Genomic DNA, 18,161 nt, shown 5'->3' on the forward strand with positions numbered 1-18,161 from the left:
GACGTTTAATTTAGATCGTGGGTCTTATTAGAAATATGACTGAGAAAATGTTAAAACATATTGGAACACAAATAAAGTAAATATCAATAATTTATCAATTACAGATTAAGCTGAACGTTTAAATCAAATAAATAGTTTGAAGTTGTTTTTTTACATTTTACTTAAAAATCTACCATATCAGAGCAAACGTTAAGATTTTTTAAATTAATAAGACTTCGATCGAAAATCAGTAAAAAACTCCCGAAATTCGAAAGTTATTCTGTAGAAGAGTATAGTTTGGTGTTATACATTTTACTTTCAACACACGCTGTTATGATATAATAATATTATTATAATGTGTATAAATAAGTAAGGCACGTAGGCCAAATATAAATTTTCCGTTTTTTTTTCCATATAGGTGCGTTTTTATGCTTTGCAATAGTCTACACGAACTTGGCCGTTATGAAAGCTCTGTGCATGAAGGACAGTCCTCACAACAAGCACAACGTGTTAATGAGACGCATCAGCCGAGGATCGTCGTTGACTTGCAACGCGGCTACCAAAGAGGAAAGAGCGTTCGGTTGGCTTATGTTTTTGCTGTGCGTCGCGTTTGTCACGTGTTGGGTCCCGCAAATGGTAAATGCGATAATATTATTATACAATTCACGTTATACTATAAAATATGTATACTGCTGTGTACTGGGTATCATCCCAAACGTGGGAAATTTAATGAAAATTGACTCCAGCTAAGAGAATAAGTCAGTACACACGTCGTGTTCTCGCGAGATCGATAACTTGGAAGTTAACGGGCCTGCTCGTGTGTCTTAAATAAGGGGCAATATTTAGGCAATATGCAATTTCGTTCCGCCGTCTATGGAATTTGTGTTAGTCGACGAATGATGATTAGTGTAAATGCGATTGTATATGGGTACCGGGCAATCTACGCACGCACTGCATGTGCGCACATGTCAATACGGCACCGCCAATCAAAAATAAAATGCATGCATTTTTGCTCAAAACACGCTTTACAGGAAAAACTCTCATGCATTTTCCACTGGGCGCATTGGAGTCATTGGACGTCGATTTTTAATTTATTTGTTTAAAACAATAATTAACAAACACAATAAAAATAACAAAATCTTGTGAAAATTCGTCATATTCAAATTATTATATTTTATAGTTTGGAAATAGAATTTTGAAAATCCAAGTCCAATACAGACGAAGTGTTTATCTTTCTAAAAAAAAAAAAAAAAAATATCGAAATCGAAACACTTAACGAGGCGTGAGAGTTTTTCCTGTAAGGCATGTTTTTGAGCAAAAAAACATGTCACGTGCAGCCTTCTTAACAGTTTACAAATCATACATTTAACTCGACGAGTTATAGTTAATATGGGACAAAGATTAAACATACTATTTTATAATGGCTTTGATTAATTAATATTTAATAAATAAGCATTTTTTTATGTACCTATATTGGCTATATTATAATTAAGTGCAACAGAGCTTGAAAAACATCTGATTTTTTGACCGATGATATATTATACTCGCCTATAGTATATTACTCCTACTATAATAATATATATTCTTACTAATGGTCCTATCATATTATTATATACTCGCCTCGCAAATATTATGCAATCGTGCGGTTCATAACTGTTGAATTTCAATCAAATATTTTATGTTGTATTTTTATCCTACCCGAGAGGCCAGCTAATTTGTAGTCAAGCTCTGTGATGGAATTGATTAATATATACATGGTGTCTGTTAGACTATCCACCTTATGTAATATGCAGTAGCCGTGTTATTATTTTGCTATTATAAATAATACAATTAGATAAAGAAATGCAATAGATTTTGTTTTAATGGCTGAAAAATGTTGTTATGTTTATGACATCAGATATATTATTACATACTTTGTTTTTATTCCATGTCCTTGCACAAAAACACGAAAAATTCAATATGACTTATAAAGTTATAAGTATTAATTGTGCTCAACGCTTCTACAAAAAAAAAGCATGCTACTAGATATTTTTCCACTGTAAGGAAAATTGAGAAATCATATATAATACTTATTTTTTTTTATTATTATTGTTGATTTGCATTTCTAAGTCGATAAACGAAGCGTTACTAAAAATCAGTTAGAAAATGAAAAGTTTTATCCAGCTAAAAAAATAATATCCATGTTAAAAGAAGACGTATAGAGAAACTGTGATTTCAACAAATGTCCCTTTTATCAGTTGTTGTTGTGTACTAGACAATAATATTATGTACCTACCTAGGTACCTACTATAATGACATTATGACAAACGAGATTAATGACAAAAATTTTTTACAGAGAGGACAGAAGAACAACACTATATTTGACATTATTTGTGAGCAAGTTATTATTTTCATGTTCTGTGGAATAATATGATTTTGTATTATTATATTCCTCATAAATCATTAATTCTTATAAGATAACTTTTATCTCATTTCCATGAATTTTTCTAGTAAAAAATTGCATTCTGAAAATTTGAAATTACGCAATTATTTTTTTGGCGTTATAATATTATTTAAAAATTATTGTAGTTATGTAATTGTTATTTTGTAATTATGTAGATTAATATAATTAATTGTGTGTGTGTATGTTTACAACAAATACAAGAGTGTCAATGTCACGTTAAATACAATTTTAATCGTCGGGAATTGCGCTGTTAGTTTAAGACCCTGAATATTAAACAATAGGTGAATTTTTGTTCCGATAATAATATTATCTCCACGTTTTGATAATTTTCAGATAGTTTAAATATTATATTGATTACATAATTGAGATTTGCATTCCAAAAAATGTGTTTATTAATTATAACTTATAACTAATTAGTTTTGATATTTTGAACGAAACCAGATTGTTGAAAGTTGGCAGGGTGTTCTAAAATTAAGTTAATTCTGGGCATTTTTTACAGGTTTAGTACACCATAAAAGCATAAAATCACGGTAGAGGTTTACTTATTTTATCAGATTAATAGGATGTTGTAAAAACAGAACTTAGAACTGAACTGAACTTAATACTACATTAAAATCGGAGATTTAAGTAAATAATAGTACCTATATGAGTTGTTAAAATTTATTTTGAGTTTTTTAGATTGAATCATACATAATATTAATTTGAATATTTGTTGGAGATTGAAAATTGTAGACATTGTTTCTATGAATTCTGTTACTTTCAGACATTCTTTTGTATCGATGAGACGCGTGAAAAATGTGTATGCATCGACCGTGTTTCTCGAATTTGAAGTTGAAGAATTATGCATAAGTTTTAATTTATAAAAAAAAAAAAGTTGAATAGTTCCAAAATTAACGATGGGCGTACGTTAAATTACGAAAATGCGTAATTATTGGGCTGGTTGCGGAATTCCATCAGAATGTTAAATTCCGATCCGGAGACGTCCGCCTACACATCTCGTCCTCCAACTCCCTTATTTCAAGGTTAGATTACAATTTCTACAGTGCTTAATTCAGCATACACAATACTATCTCAATATTGCATCACACAATGTACAGTGTTTACAAATGACGCAGGAAATTTTGAAAAATCTTGAATACTTAAAAAATTATCTTACAAGAAACCGTCTATTAACAGTCGTATTTTATATAATCGACGGTTATAACACATTTATTTATTTATTATTTATTAAATATAGTATAATGTATAAGGTCACCCCTTTAGCGTTAAATTAACAGTGCAATAACAATGAATATGATAGTAGGACAGGGGGACGGAGTGGCCGAGCGGACTAAGGCGTCGGCTGCAAAGCAGCCGACCCGAGTTCGATACCTCGGTCGCGGGCGGCATTTTTCTTCGGGCAAGTCACGGTGGCCGGAGTACAAGTGCCGCCATTCCCCACCCGGGCATGGCAATTCTATCTACAGGTGCCCAAATTAAAAATTCTGCCAAAACAAACACACACGTGTAAACTAATCTACAGTACCCTCCCCTACAGTACCACAGGCTAATGACCAAGTAGTCGAAGCCTTAACCCTGATAAAAAAAAAAAATAAAAAATAGTAGGAAATTCGAAATATATTATAATAATATGTATATTACAATAACTATTATTAACTAATATTAAAACGAAAAAACAAAAACAAACCGTCATCAAATGAGGGGGTCCTCATTGGCTAGCGACATAATGATACATCCAAGAGGCTCGTTTTGTAAATAATTTGTGTTGACGCTAGGGAGTATATGGGAAATTTTTTTAAAAACGAGATGTATGCGAAGGGACTGAATATTTAGCAAATAGATTATATGTGCGTTTCCAAAAATGTTCGATTTGACCCCGACAGACACCCTCCTAACGACGCTTACTCGGTTTCTTGCCTTCTTTGAGGTCTTGTTGCTAGGAACTGATGAAAACGAAAGCGTTTTTACTCATCACAGGTTTGGTATACCAAGCGCCATCTAACGGCAACTGAAAATACTCCTAAACCACCCCTACACAACGGTAGGGGCCGGTCTCGTTTAGCCTGCTTACTTCCTTCGCTATACGGTTTTTGTAAATTCCATCCTCCTTTTGTAAGCAGCCTGTATTGGCTGTATTATTATGTATATGATAATTGATATGTGCTTAGATGTACAACACGACTTTGTCAGGGAAACAATTGAAATACGATGCTTAATTGGTGTATGTATACCCAAGAACACAGGAAAATGGGCATTGGCGTATCTTATGCTTAGTGAACTAATTCTATTTGAACAAAAAACTAGAAATTAAATATGATTTTATTTTATTTTAAAATAAATCCTTATTTACAACATACATGGCTTACATACATGGGTTCGGCTGGTCTAAACCTATTTTTTTTTTCATTTTCTTCCTATACCTGATCAATTATGGTTAGCAATCATATACATAAAAAAGCAGAAAAATATTCGATTTCGATAGCCGAAACGAAACTCATCCCATAACGACCTATTTATGCGGGTCGAAAAAACAAACGCTAAACACCCCCCCTCCACCATTAGGTGCAATTTGGGTGGTGCTAAGCACACCCACATTTTTGATAGCATCATCGAATTTTTATTGACTATAATATTATACCATAGATTTGGAATTTCGGATACAATCATTTCTAAGACCTTATCATTTCCGTAATAATAATATTATCAGAACAATAATATAAGATCATAATGTATTATGATTTATGTTATAGATAAATGTTTGTATTAAGATTAATGCGAAGGTGTATAAAATTAAGGTGTATGTATGGGGGGGGGGGGGACAAAGCCCTCCACTGATCACTTTAGTCGACATAAATTTAACCCAAATTACGTCTATGCCTGCCCCTCGTACACACTAGTCTCGAGGAATCTATTGATTTAACTCTTATCGAAATATCAGTCCCGCAGTAATTGGCAGAAACAAAAAAAAAAAAAAATTCACATTTAATCTGATTCGATTTATTTATTTTAAACTGTTGGTGTAATATTATTATATGTTTCGAATCGGTTTCTAATTGATGATTATTTACGCGGTCCACCTGTAGATATCGATACCGCTGTCCAGGTTCATGATGGACGAGACGAAGATCCGGCCGTTCTACATCGCCGCGGACATGCTGCTGGCCATGCACTTCGCGCTTGACCCGTACCTGTACGTGCTCCAGCACTGGACGCTGGTCAAGTCCATATGCATGCGGCCGCAGAACAAGAAGAACGCGAACGGCGGCAGCACGAGCGTGAGCCGCAGCAGTTCCATGCGAACAACGTACGAAGTATTCTCGCAGCAGCCGCTCTGATTGCGATTTACATAATAATATTATGTACGACGGCTGCAATTCCGCTGCTGCTGCTGCTGCACGAGTGTGTTTGGGCATGACCGTACAATAATACAAATAATAATAATATATTATAATGCGTACAATATGTGTCAGTGTGTCGTACCCACCTCACGGCGACCATATATATTGTATTATTATTTTTCATTATTTTTTTTTTTTTTTTTTCCGGAAAACCATACCAGCGGATGTGCCAGTGATTATATTGTCCGTCGCGTATAGTATATGATAATTATCACGTGATATATATACACATATATATATAATATATTATATGTATATATGCATATCGCATATATTATATTGTACATAGATATTATATACTGTACGTATGTATGTATGTATGTATGTATGTATGTATGTATGTATGTATGCATAGCTATCGCTATGTATATAAATATCTCATTTACTCCCCGAACCGACGGCGGGAAGGAACGAAATTACGCATACCGTTATATATGGGTTAGTCGTGCAAAATATACATTTTAAATTTAAAAACAGTAACCTAACGTGGCTGTGCTATTTTTTTTTCCGTAGAAATAATATTATTTGTAAACGTACGCAGACACGCGACTATCTATAACATGGGTATTAGGTTTGGCCTAAGACTAGTACTCGACCTACGCATTTTTTTTGTTTTTTACGAAGACCGTGTGGAAATTCATAAAAATATAATCGTATGTTCTGTAATTTGCAACACCTGTTTTGTTGGTACCCGTACATAATGCCAAAAAAAAATTTTAAAAAATGTTTATTATTTAGGCTGTTATTAAATGCGCTTAAACGATTAGAATTTAAAACATATATACTCATTCATACTTCGAGATCCGAGATGTAGATAATAAAATCGTAAAACAAGCCTATATAATTGTATATTTATATAATTCTTATAATAATATTACGTACAACGTACATGAATACCTATTAAACATCAATTTCTTATAATTTAAATTCACCTTCGTATCATGTAAAACAAATAAAATTAACGTAGTTATAGAAAAAAATTAGTAGTCTTTTTTACCTGCTTAGAATTGTCATATAATAATATAACTATATCATATAATAAATAGAAAGTTATGATTAAAAAAAAAAAAAAACCGTTGATTTTGTTACCTATTTGGAGAGTTTAGAAATATTTGTACCAAATACTGAAGTAAACATGGATCTAACAACCATACACATTTTTTAACACAACATTTTCTAAAATTACGAAAAAAAATTCAACTTGCTTAAGGGTTTTACATTTAAAACATACCCAAATCAAGGTATACCTAAGTTTATTAAATACCAATTTCATCATGTACTATATGTACTTATTCAAAATTATAATTCGCATTCAACTTTAAAAATGCATTTAATACTAAATATTAACTTTATGGCGACTTTACCTATTAGAATATACATACCTCTATATGCTCTAGCTAAGACAATGTATGAAGATAGATAGGTACGAACATTATAAAATGTATAAATTATTTAGTTTTTATGAATTTCCTATTTATTACTTACAAGTGACAATATTGTTTTAAATGTTGTTTGTGTCAGTGGAACTACTTAAGTTATCTATCATTCAGTTTTCTTTTCATTTTCTTTACTCGAATAATTCTCGGATAATAATAATAAATAAATAATCACCCACTCAAAATCAATAGTTACCTATTAAAATGCATGCGCGTTTAGAAAATAAAATAGTGTTGACATTGATTTCAACCATATAAAAATATCATTTGATGCATATATTTTTATTTCACATTGTGATCGTTTTTTGTAATATGAGATAATAAACACAATATTAACAGTTTTTTTTTTTATCAGAATAAAAAAAAACCTTTATAAGTACAAGCTACAAGATAAAAAAAATGTAAACCTACAACAAAAAACGTGCACCTACTAGACTAAAATCTAAAATATTATTGTTATACAAAATTCGAAAAAAAAAAAATAAAACCAAACAGTATATTATTATATAGGTTCAGGACATTTTTATTTTGCTGCTTAAACAATATCAATTTCAAACAATCCATTTCGTGTTTACAAAATAGTGTAACTATTATGCGATTAACATATTTAAGTAGGTAGGTATACTATTACGTCAGGAAAATCCATTATTTATATTGCTATTGCTATTTGTTTACTCAAAAGAGAAAATTCAAAATACCTATCGAACTATAAAACTTAAAATCTACTATTGAACTTAAAATAACTATTAAACTATAAATCAGTTTAAAAAAAAATGTAATAAATATAATACAGATAAATTTTACTTTAATCAGTAAAAAAACGTTGATACATGGAAACATGTTTTCAAAATTGTATATGACTAGCACATTTCGCACCCTTATTAATAACCGTAGGTACATTTTATAACAAACCCTATGCCCCCATATATTATAACATCATTATTCAGTCAGGCATGCTCTTATTACTATATGTTTATTTTATCCAGTATTATTCTTGGCAATTTATTTCCTTCATAATATTATGTTTAATATTATATTTTTTTTTTTATTTATACATTTTGCTTTTCAAGCCTTACAGGCTTCTACTTATTAGTGTTATGTTATTTAATTATTTTGTTTGCTTTATTAATTATTATTTATATAATAATATGTATGTTCTAAATAAAATTGGAATTATTATGAATGTCTTTTACTACTTTTATTATTAATTTATTTATCATAGTATGATACATGTGATTTAATTTTTTTTTTTTTAAATATAACAACAAATACACTTGGTTGTCAATAATGTGAATTACTTTTTGAATTATAGATTAGCATTGATTTTGTGTCTATGCCTTACAATCAAAAGTAAAGCAAATCTTTTTTGACTGAATATATTAATTGTTTTATTAGTGGTTTTGAATGCTATTTGTGAAGTTTTAATTTTGCAATAATTAAAATTAACCACTGTTCTTGCTTTTACTGACAAACGTTATAGAACATTTTATGTTACAGGTAGGTAAACTAATAATCGTACAAATTTAAAGATGTTTTAACACATTCACTGCATATTTTAAACAAAGCTTTATATTTTATTTTATTCACATGAAGAAACCTAGAAAAAATGTGTTATTCCCATAAACATGGGTATCACACTATCACTATCACCTAAACATGTAACTTATATGGTACATCAATGTTTTTAACAAATTTGTCAAATGATCGAATGTGGGTTACGTCTATTAAGCTTAGCGAATGTGTTAAAATATAATAAGTAAAGGTAGCTTCAATGCTAATGCCATATAAATGTTTGATTTGTGTGTTGTTATAGCTTTACTTATATACATTTTATCTGTTTATAGATGTTTTTCGTGGTTCACTTGGCCAGTGTTTCATTGAATAAAAAATCTCAAATTTATCGTATTGTGTGACCACTGACCACCTTATAATTACTTCATTATATATCATAACATTTTATTATACCTGTGATAAAGTTTATATTTTAATATGTATCTATTATTTTAATTTTACTTCAACAAATGTGTGGAACCTTTCTCATTAGTACTTAATAATTATTATAGATGACGAGGTTGAACAAAATATATAAAATAATTTAATTAAAATTGTATTTTTTTTAAATGTCACAAAAACCTATCATTTTTACGTTGATTCATAATAACCGCATTTCGTCAATCCATGGTCAGTATGACGACTTTGATCATAACCTTCTTTCTTGCTTTCTTGGTTGATTTCCAAAAAAATAAAGTTTTAAAAGTGAACCAGCTAGCATTCATATATTATGTATAATCTCAATCCACAAGGACCAAACTTTTTCACGAAAAGGTGATTTTTTTTCATATTTAAATCTCTTTTTTTTTCTCAAAATTAATAAATAACAATTCTACAAACTTTTATAAATGGATGGTTCGGTTTGTTTCAGTTTTTTTCTGATTAAAATGTTGTTGATATGGAAAATATTTCATGATATATTATTGTAGGAAATTACGATACAAATACTTTGGTAATAATGGCATGGACGACGGGCCTATCTATATCTAGTGGCTTATAAAAATAAAAATAAATAAAATACAATTTAACAATCACGGTACCTAAACGCAATCGACAAAACTTGTAAAAAATATGTATGACTCATTGAATTCTTGGATAGGTTGGGGTATATGATTAGCACTCAAACTGATTACGTGTTCACTAAAATATATATAATATAGATGGATAGATTTCGGAGTATATATTTTATTTTTGTGGAACATTAAAAAATAAAATAATATTTATGAACGTGTATTTTACTCAGTGGCGGGGGAGGGATTATAACCCCCCCCCCCCCTCACCGAAATCACCCCCCCCCTCACCGAAATCAAATTGTTTTATCATATTGCTTTTTCTCCCGAGAACTGCTCAACATGTAATTTTATGTATGATTTTTGGTTATTGTTGAAATAGTTAAATTAGTGATAATTTATCACTGTTATAAAAATGATAAATCGAATATCAAAATATGTTAGGTTAGTTATATAGACCTAAAAGTCTTATACTCATAGAGAATATAACACTGCTATCAAATCATTATGATATATATAATCATATAATAAATAGCTATTATGTGATATAGTAATTAGTAGTTAGTTTGTGGGTCCGTATAGACCGTAGGTATAGTTATTACTAACATTTTAAAATCATTACCATTATCATTATTCTTTAATACACATTAGTTAAATAACACGAAGTTAAATAACTCAAAAACTACTCGTCCGAATTTTGATTTAGATACATTAAAATTCTCAACAAAAAAATATCTGCTGAATAATTTAAAATGAAAGGGGGGGGGGGGCTATTTGAAAAAATAGAAGTTTGTATTGTCACAGGATCATCCTCAAGTGGTATCTACAAAAAAATTTCAAGTATTCGAAAATAATATTGTCTCCAAGTGTAAGTAGTTAAAATTTACAGAAATCAGAATTTGAATACATGTATAATTTAATCATAAAAATAAGTTGAGCATATAACGTAACCCTCTCCCCCCCTCCCCCCCCCCCCCCGAAATTATTTTCTAGTTGCGCTTCTGATTTTGTACTTATATCTATGGTAGGTACTAGTGTACTACACCACGTATACGTGTATTTAGTCATTAATAAACTACGTATATTAGAAACTGTTGTTGACATAGTGTAAAGTATTGTATACTTTGTCTCATGAGAGAACTGTACCATTTCGGGCATGTGTAATAATGAGGAATAATAATTAGAGTGGTTGGCTGGCCATTTAATTACCTCCGCTCAACAAATGTTTCTTACCACCGCAACATCGTTTCCACAGGACAAGTAATTGATGACATGGGCACCAGCTAGTCGATGTTAGGAAGTGGGATGTACAACGTCTAGTTTTTGTTATACCTTTTCTGTTTTTTCTTGGGCCGGAGATTAATCATTATGCAAATCATATTAAATTGTTGTTTCATAGTTATCATAATAATAAATATCAAATATTTCGATTTATGAACAAATTGTGTGTGCATTACACTATATAACACCAACCTATAATATTCTATGTGCCGAATAATATCCTCCACATCGAATTAATAAATATTTTCACAGTTTTTATTATCTGAAGTCAGTTTTATAAATTAGGTCAGTTTTATTAAATTAGGTAACAAAAATGTATTATGCATATTTCATGAACTATAATATACATCAAAGGCAATAAATATCAATAATACTAGTCTAAATAAATCACTGCTAAGTTTCTCAACTTCTTAATTGTTTAAATAGATTTGATATATTAAATAAATAATATAGACAATTATAATATTAATCCACGTCCCACGACGTTAGATTGTGTAGGCCGAACAGGCAATTAAATTGAACGTATCCAATTCATAATCATTTTATTTTCCATTCATTATTTATGAAAGTAAGAGTATTATTTTTAGTTATAAAGGAAATATATTATTTCAGAGGATGTCAGCGCACTATTTGTTTTCTCTCTCTCTCTCTCTCTCTCTCTGGTCCACGTGCAACATAGACAAAACGCATTAACGCTGAATCATTTTTTCTATGTTTTTGATTAATCTTAGAGTAAAATCACCCATTACAAAAAAAGATAGAGAATAATATTTTAGAGGGAATGACATATTATCGATTTTATATTTTATTGTTATTTGACTTTGTATTTAACTTTCAAAATAAACAAAAAAATGTTGCAAATTGAAATTATGTTTAAATGGTTTTTGAGACAATATTTAGACAAATCGATATGTCATTTCCTCAAAAATATTATTATCTATATTTTTTGTTACGAGTGATTTATAAGAGCTGCATTGATATTTTAAATCTGGTGTTAATATATTATTCTGTTAAACATAAAGTACTTTGGTACTAGATAGTATATCGACATATCATATATAAAACAAATAAAGGAAACAAACTTAAAACATACGGAGAACCAGTAAATTCTCATTAACATAATTTTACATTTACATTTGCAGGGAGGACGGTGATGGAAAAATACACGAACATGGTTCACATTATATCTGTTTCATAAAAATAACTAGTACTCGATCTCGCATTCTCGCGTTTCTATAAAAATAAAAACCGTCAATATAATATTAATTTTATTTATCATATTACATAGCACGCCAAAGAAATGTAATCTAAATAAATAAATGATCAAACACATAAAAGCTACCGGGAACATAAATAATTGGTTGACTAGTCTTACCTTATTAGCCCGTAACCGATGACTTTGATTACATTTATAATTAACGTAATAAAAGTGGATGACGTCAATTTTCCAGAAATGCGTTCTTTAGTACCTATCTACGCGGACGTGCTAAAATTTCAACAGAAAAAGTACATTTTTTTATATTCAATTTGGATCAATTCGATTGATGCAACGACATACATTTTACAAAATATATAGGTACTAAACTAAGTATATTAGTATTTTCAGTCAGTTAACATCGTCAATGAATCTCATATTTAATACCATTAAAATATTTTTTTCAAACGGTCTTTAATTCAACAGGTCCTATTCGAATCGGGCAAACGGTAGAAGCCTCTAAAAGGTAATGAACAATTTAAGTTCGCAAATTCTCTGTTCAAAATATGTTACATGAGACAACACATCAATACAAAAATCAAAATCACGTTTTATTCTTGCACCTATATTTTGCGTTAGAATGATATCAATATACTTCATTAAACGATCCATGCTTAGGAGTAATTTGTATGTACTGTAACAAAATGAAAAATAAAATAGTTTAGAAAAACTAGCACATCAACATCAAAAAAATACTTAAATGTAGTTTCTTATTATTTATAATTTACATCACTATCTAATATAATTCGTAATTATTTAAATAATACATTTTATAAAAACATTAGAAGAAAACAAGAAATATGTTAAGATGAAAAAAATTACAATGTATTGTAATAGGACAACGAAATTATAAAACTTTTAATACAAAATAATAATATTATAATTAATACAAATAAAGGACGGCGCATCGGGTAGGCAAATTAGAGTCACATATTTTTTTGCGAGGCTCTCAAGCGCGCAGGCAGAATGTGGTAACAAAGTCAATATAATATTATTAGGATGGAGAATCGCAGAAGTATGCGGTGGAAGGATATGAGACGCGACACCTAAAAGTGGCTTGATGTGGGGAAACTTCGTATTTTTTTAAAGAAGGTGCTTGAATACCGATGGCCGTGCTTCTCACGTGGTCCGTGGGTTTTCATGACTGGTGCTGTTGACGTCGTCGATGAGACAGGTAATAAGGTTGACATGACTCAAAGAAAGGTATATTTGACCAACACTGGTCAATGTTAACATTACGACAGTCGTCTGGGAGGTTTCATATCCACAACTGTTATTCACTAACTAATACCTGACCGTGGATAGTCAATAAACTTGACACAAGTCTGCAAAGTACCACCAATGTTTGGATACAACAAATTACATGATTACTTTTACCAGAAAACGTACTCGTGAGTTGTGGAAACTCTTTTGATATTTGTCCGGCTTTAATAATAATTTGTTGTCTTTTCAAATTTTTTTTTTTTATATAAATATTTTTAAAATGTGCTTTTTTGTATACTGTTGCTATATTAGTTAAACCTCACTAAACAGTGTCCTGACAATATATGTAATATATAAATATTATAAAATTGTATAGAAACCTAAAAAAAAAATTAAATCAATTAGGTATTATTGTATTATTGTTTTTATTATTATTGCTGTTTTTACTGAATACTCTTATTTTTAGTCTTATAAACAACTGTACACGTTTCTAACCATTTTTGAAATTGAAATATTTATTCCGTAAATAAATAAATAATAGATTTCTCCACAGATCGATATATCTGACTGATAGGCGTAGCGTGATGAATTTATATAGGGGGGCTGTAGCCTATTACATTTCTGGTACACAACATATATTCCTAAAAATGTAACTAAAAAAAATTACGAAACGTGGGGGCTAAACAAAATTCCAGGAGGGCTATAGCCCCTTTGAACCTCCCCCCCCCATCCTACGCCTATGGTGTGACCTGACTGGCTATAGTTGGACGTACTCACTAATCTGCTGCAGTTACAATTTACATGATAAATGTATAATACATATTTTAATGACGACGGGTCTACTTTTTCTCAAACAATCGTAAACGAGTGAGACATCACAGTCGTTTGAATAATCGTAGGTTTCACCGGTTCTCGTAGTGGGTAAATAGGCTACCTCAACTGCAGTAGTCATCGTGATAATAATATAATGTCATAACATTTTCGAATACCTACCGGTCGAGCACACGAATCACAGTAGTTAATCATCCTTTAAACACAGCCTCGGCCCGAGGCCCTGCTTAGGTTTTCAAAACGTTTGCACTTAACCCAAAGGCTATTTCGTAGACAATACTGTCAGACGTTGACGGTTCGTTTGAATGGGATTCCACGCGATGGCTGCAGCGACTAATCCTTGGCGCCGGCGGTGCGGGTCAATGCTGATTCAAAAACACACGCACCCCCCATTTTATTTAGCATACATACGGGTGCATTCAGCCTGGGTTACTTCACTTTTCGATCATCACCGGAAATGATGTTATAGTCTTTACGTTCTCGATTCCTTTGTATCAAATTTAAAAAAAAAAATTATGTCTTCGCCTAAATTCATTAGGCGACGGTCTGGATGATATTATATAGACTCCGCGACTTCAAAGTTGTTGACGTAAGTACTAAGTTCCTTTTTAACTCTTTTTTATCTATACGATATACCTACAGTCAGTGTTTATTTCATTTAGTTATTGAAATAAAAAAGATTATTTATATACATAATATAGTATAACTATTAATACGTGATAATAAAATTGTAGTATATATTTTTTTTTTGTATTTAAACCATTTATAGTGTCTTTTAAATTAAAAATTAGTAAATAATTCTATATAATCGTCGTATTATTTTACACCGTACCTGAATTGTGTCTTAAAATTACGCTGCACGATACCACGACTGTAAACTACGTGATTGAAGTTCAAATGTTGACAAATTCGTTAAAATCACGCTAATATAGCCTAACCTATCTAAGATTTGAAAGTATGATTTAAATACATATTGAAAAGAATTTTTTATAGACGTTTGAGGTTCAAACATTTACAAAATTGAATTTTTATGGAAAACAACGATTTTATTATTCCATTAATGATGTTATAGTTCCCTAATTGCTGGAATTCAACGAAATTTTAATCGTTAAGACTCGAAACTTTTCGTCATTACCAAGCAACACCACGAAGTAAGAACCCATCACCACCGTTGTACAGTACGTACGTCGTAAAAAGTTATATTGACTCATTAATAGTTGACAACTACAGTCATATATGATATGATATGATAATAATTATTACATTATACATATTATATGCGATGTATAATCAAAAATTAGTTCAATCCACCGTATTTTTCATACAGATGAATAAATTACCAATAATTGTAATAAAAATACGTTTTACGATATCCTTAGAAACAGACGCCGACACACAGACCTGGATTTTTTTTCGCTCTTTTTTTAATTATTAGCTTTACGACGTTTCCGATCGACATAAATGTATTAACTATATTATATTATAGATTATTTACAGCCACGGCGTAACGACTGCTCTGAATATCCAATACGTATTTGCTAAATAAATATTCCTTTTTTTTTCAAATTCTAGGGCCCCGCGTTGAGGGATCTCGTGACTGTATTTGTGTTCAATTATTGAATGTCTAGCTTTTTCTCTTATCTATTTTTTATCCAGTTATATTTGTAATATAAACTATAGAGACATTTTCGTAGAGATATAGTTTTGAATATTTTATTCAGCTACCTATATCAGCTAGTGGGTCTGAGTTTCTGACGAGGGGTCGTTTTCAACAGTTATTTGCATTCTTCAATTGTACCTAAGAACAGTTCAATTATTTGCTATTCTAAATATTGAAAACTCTTTGTCAGAAATTATATTTGATGGGTCGAATGCATTGACTAATTTTAAAAACAACAAATTCTAGAAAACCATTGTTTTGAAGAAAAAAATGTAATTATATTTTTATAATATAATGATTGTATAGTTGTATTATGTCTAACGGTACATTTAAGTTAAAATTGATTTATATTAATAATATTATAAAATATTATTGGTTTTAAATATGGTTGTTTTTTTGTTTTTATTAACGGGCTCCCCCGTTGGCCAGTTGAATTTTGACAACCTCCTAGGAACTTTAAAGCTTAAAATTAAAATGCTTTTTGTATATCTTTATTTATTATTATTATTATTATTATTTTTGTTTTGGTTGACTTGTCAATTAAATGACATTGAATAATATTTCAAACATTTTTTTTTTTATATAATGGAGAGGTATTTAGCAATAATATTATTGTTTTAATTATTATACTTTTGCCTATTGTTATAGAATATATTATTGAAATTATCATTGTTTTGAAGAAAAATTAATTTAGTCCATTCAGTGTTGATTAGTATCGTATAATATTATGTTTAATGTTTTTTGTATTTAAATTATCATTTATGATTTAAATGAATAAAAATAAACCTACCCCCAGGATGCAAAATGCCTTTGTCCCTACCTTACATATATATATTTATTTATATAGAGCAGGAAAATGTAAAATACATTGTAAAATAATTGAGAAAACAACAAAAGTTTCAATGTACCCACTGTAGCATAAAATCTATACTCAATTGCAGTGATAAGTTTTCAGCTAAGAGTGAGAAAGTTCTATTTTATATCTGAACTTTTTGTTTAGAAGCGAGTTGTATAGTTTTATGTATAATATATATAGAAGAGTTTTACCTAGTTATACTTAATATTAAAATGATATAAATTTTTGTTAGTGTAAAAAAAAAATATGCTGCAAAACTTAAAATATAAAATCTTAATGTTTTTAACATTATAATAATAATTAAACCGTAATTTTAATTAACTTTAATTTTTATTTGATAAATAATCGATTTTATTTTTGTAAATCCAAGAACTATAAATTTATTGAAAAATATGTTATGAGAGTACTTAACCATGTAAAATATAATATGACATGTTAAACCAATGCTATTCTCATAGCAGAACATGGCATAAATAGTTATATGTATTACATTTGTGATACGAAGAAAAATACAACTTTTACCTTTTTTAGTCTTCACTGAATATATTTTTATTTATCTAATTAGATTATATAGTACTTAACTACTAACGGTATTGTCTTTTCAAACTAATAAATGTATATAATTACATATTCTGTAAATATTTTAATATTGTGGCTGGATTAATAATTGTTTCATTCAGTAAAATCAATAATATAAGTAACAATATATCTTTTATAATCTATTCATTTATAATCTAAAGGTAATAACAATAATAATATATTAATATAATATAATTAATAATTATTATAATAATTAGTTTTTGGATAGAGATTTTGTTTTTGGTCGAATATAGGTAACTGTCATCACTGTATACAGCAGAAATCATTGGTTATAATTATTATTTCAACCTTGAAAACAGAAAACAAAAATTATATGTGCACATATTATTATTATAACTTTTAACAACTATAATTTCTAATGGTATATCTTATAGCCAGGTATAATATAGGTACCTAATTTTAAGGAATGCTGTGTATCGGAGTGGTGTCCTCCAAGCTTGTGGGTGAATCTTTTTCATTTGTGTACTTGGTCCTGTTTGTTCCAGGTTCTTGTAGATGCATTTTTTCCGGGTCAATCGAACGGGTTTCGTCGTTTTCCAACATGAAAAGCACGCCGAAGTTCAATTGCCGGATGTCGTAGTAAATAGACAGCGTTAACATCACACACACAAGTCCCACGACCAGGTAGCCTATATCATCGTATACGGATAGAAATGCA

General features: G+C 29.8%; 2 protein-coding genes across 3 annotated transcripts in view; one reads left to right on the forward strand and one right to left on the reverse strand.

The window, feature by feature from the left end:
* Positions 1 to 9,356, forward strand: part of LOC132952070 (prostaglandin D2 receptor-like) — a 34,040-nt gene extending 24,684 nt beyond the window's left edge. The window contains exons 3-5 of one of the 2 annotated variants that reach the window (XM_061024201.1): positions 398 to 615; positions 5,506 to 5,726; positions 9,101 to 9,356. In XM_061024201.1, coding sequence (XP_060880184.1) covers positions 398 to 615; positions 5,506 to 5,726; positions 9,101 to 9,137 — 476 coding nt within the window. In that variant the 3' untranslated portion in view covers positions 9,138 to 9,356. Of the gene's footprint in view, positions 1 to 397; positions 616 to 5,505; positions 8,440 to 9,100 lie in introns of those variants that run through there. The other variant, XM_061024202.1, reaches the window with a different exon arrangement.
* Positions 9,357 to 17,292: 7,936 nt separating this feature from the next.
* LOC132952156 (potassium channel subfamily K member 1-like) overlaps positions 17,293 to 18,161 on the reverse strand; it is a 41,441-nt gene continuing 40,572 nt past the window's right edge. The window contains exons 4-5 of the mRNA XM_061024336.1: positions 17,897 to 18,132; positions 17,293 to 17,791 (exon numbers count right to left, since the gene is read on the reverse strand). Coding sequence (XP_060880319.1) covers positions 17,903 to 18,132 — 230 coding nt within the window. The 3' untranslated portion in view covers positions 17,293 to 17,791; positions 17,897 to 17,902. The remainder of the gene's footprint in view (positions 17,792 to 17,896; positions 18,133 to 18,161) is intronic.

Source organism: Metopolophium dirhodum, chromosome 9 (assembly GCF_019925205.1).
Source record: "Metopolophium dirhodum isolate CAU chromosome 9, ASM1992520v1, whole genome shotgun sequence".
Taxonomy (NCBI): domain Eukaryota; kingdom Metazoa; phylum Arthropoda; class Insecta; order Hemiptera; family Aphididae; genus Metopolophium; species Metopolophium dirhodum.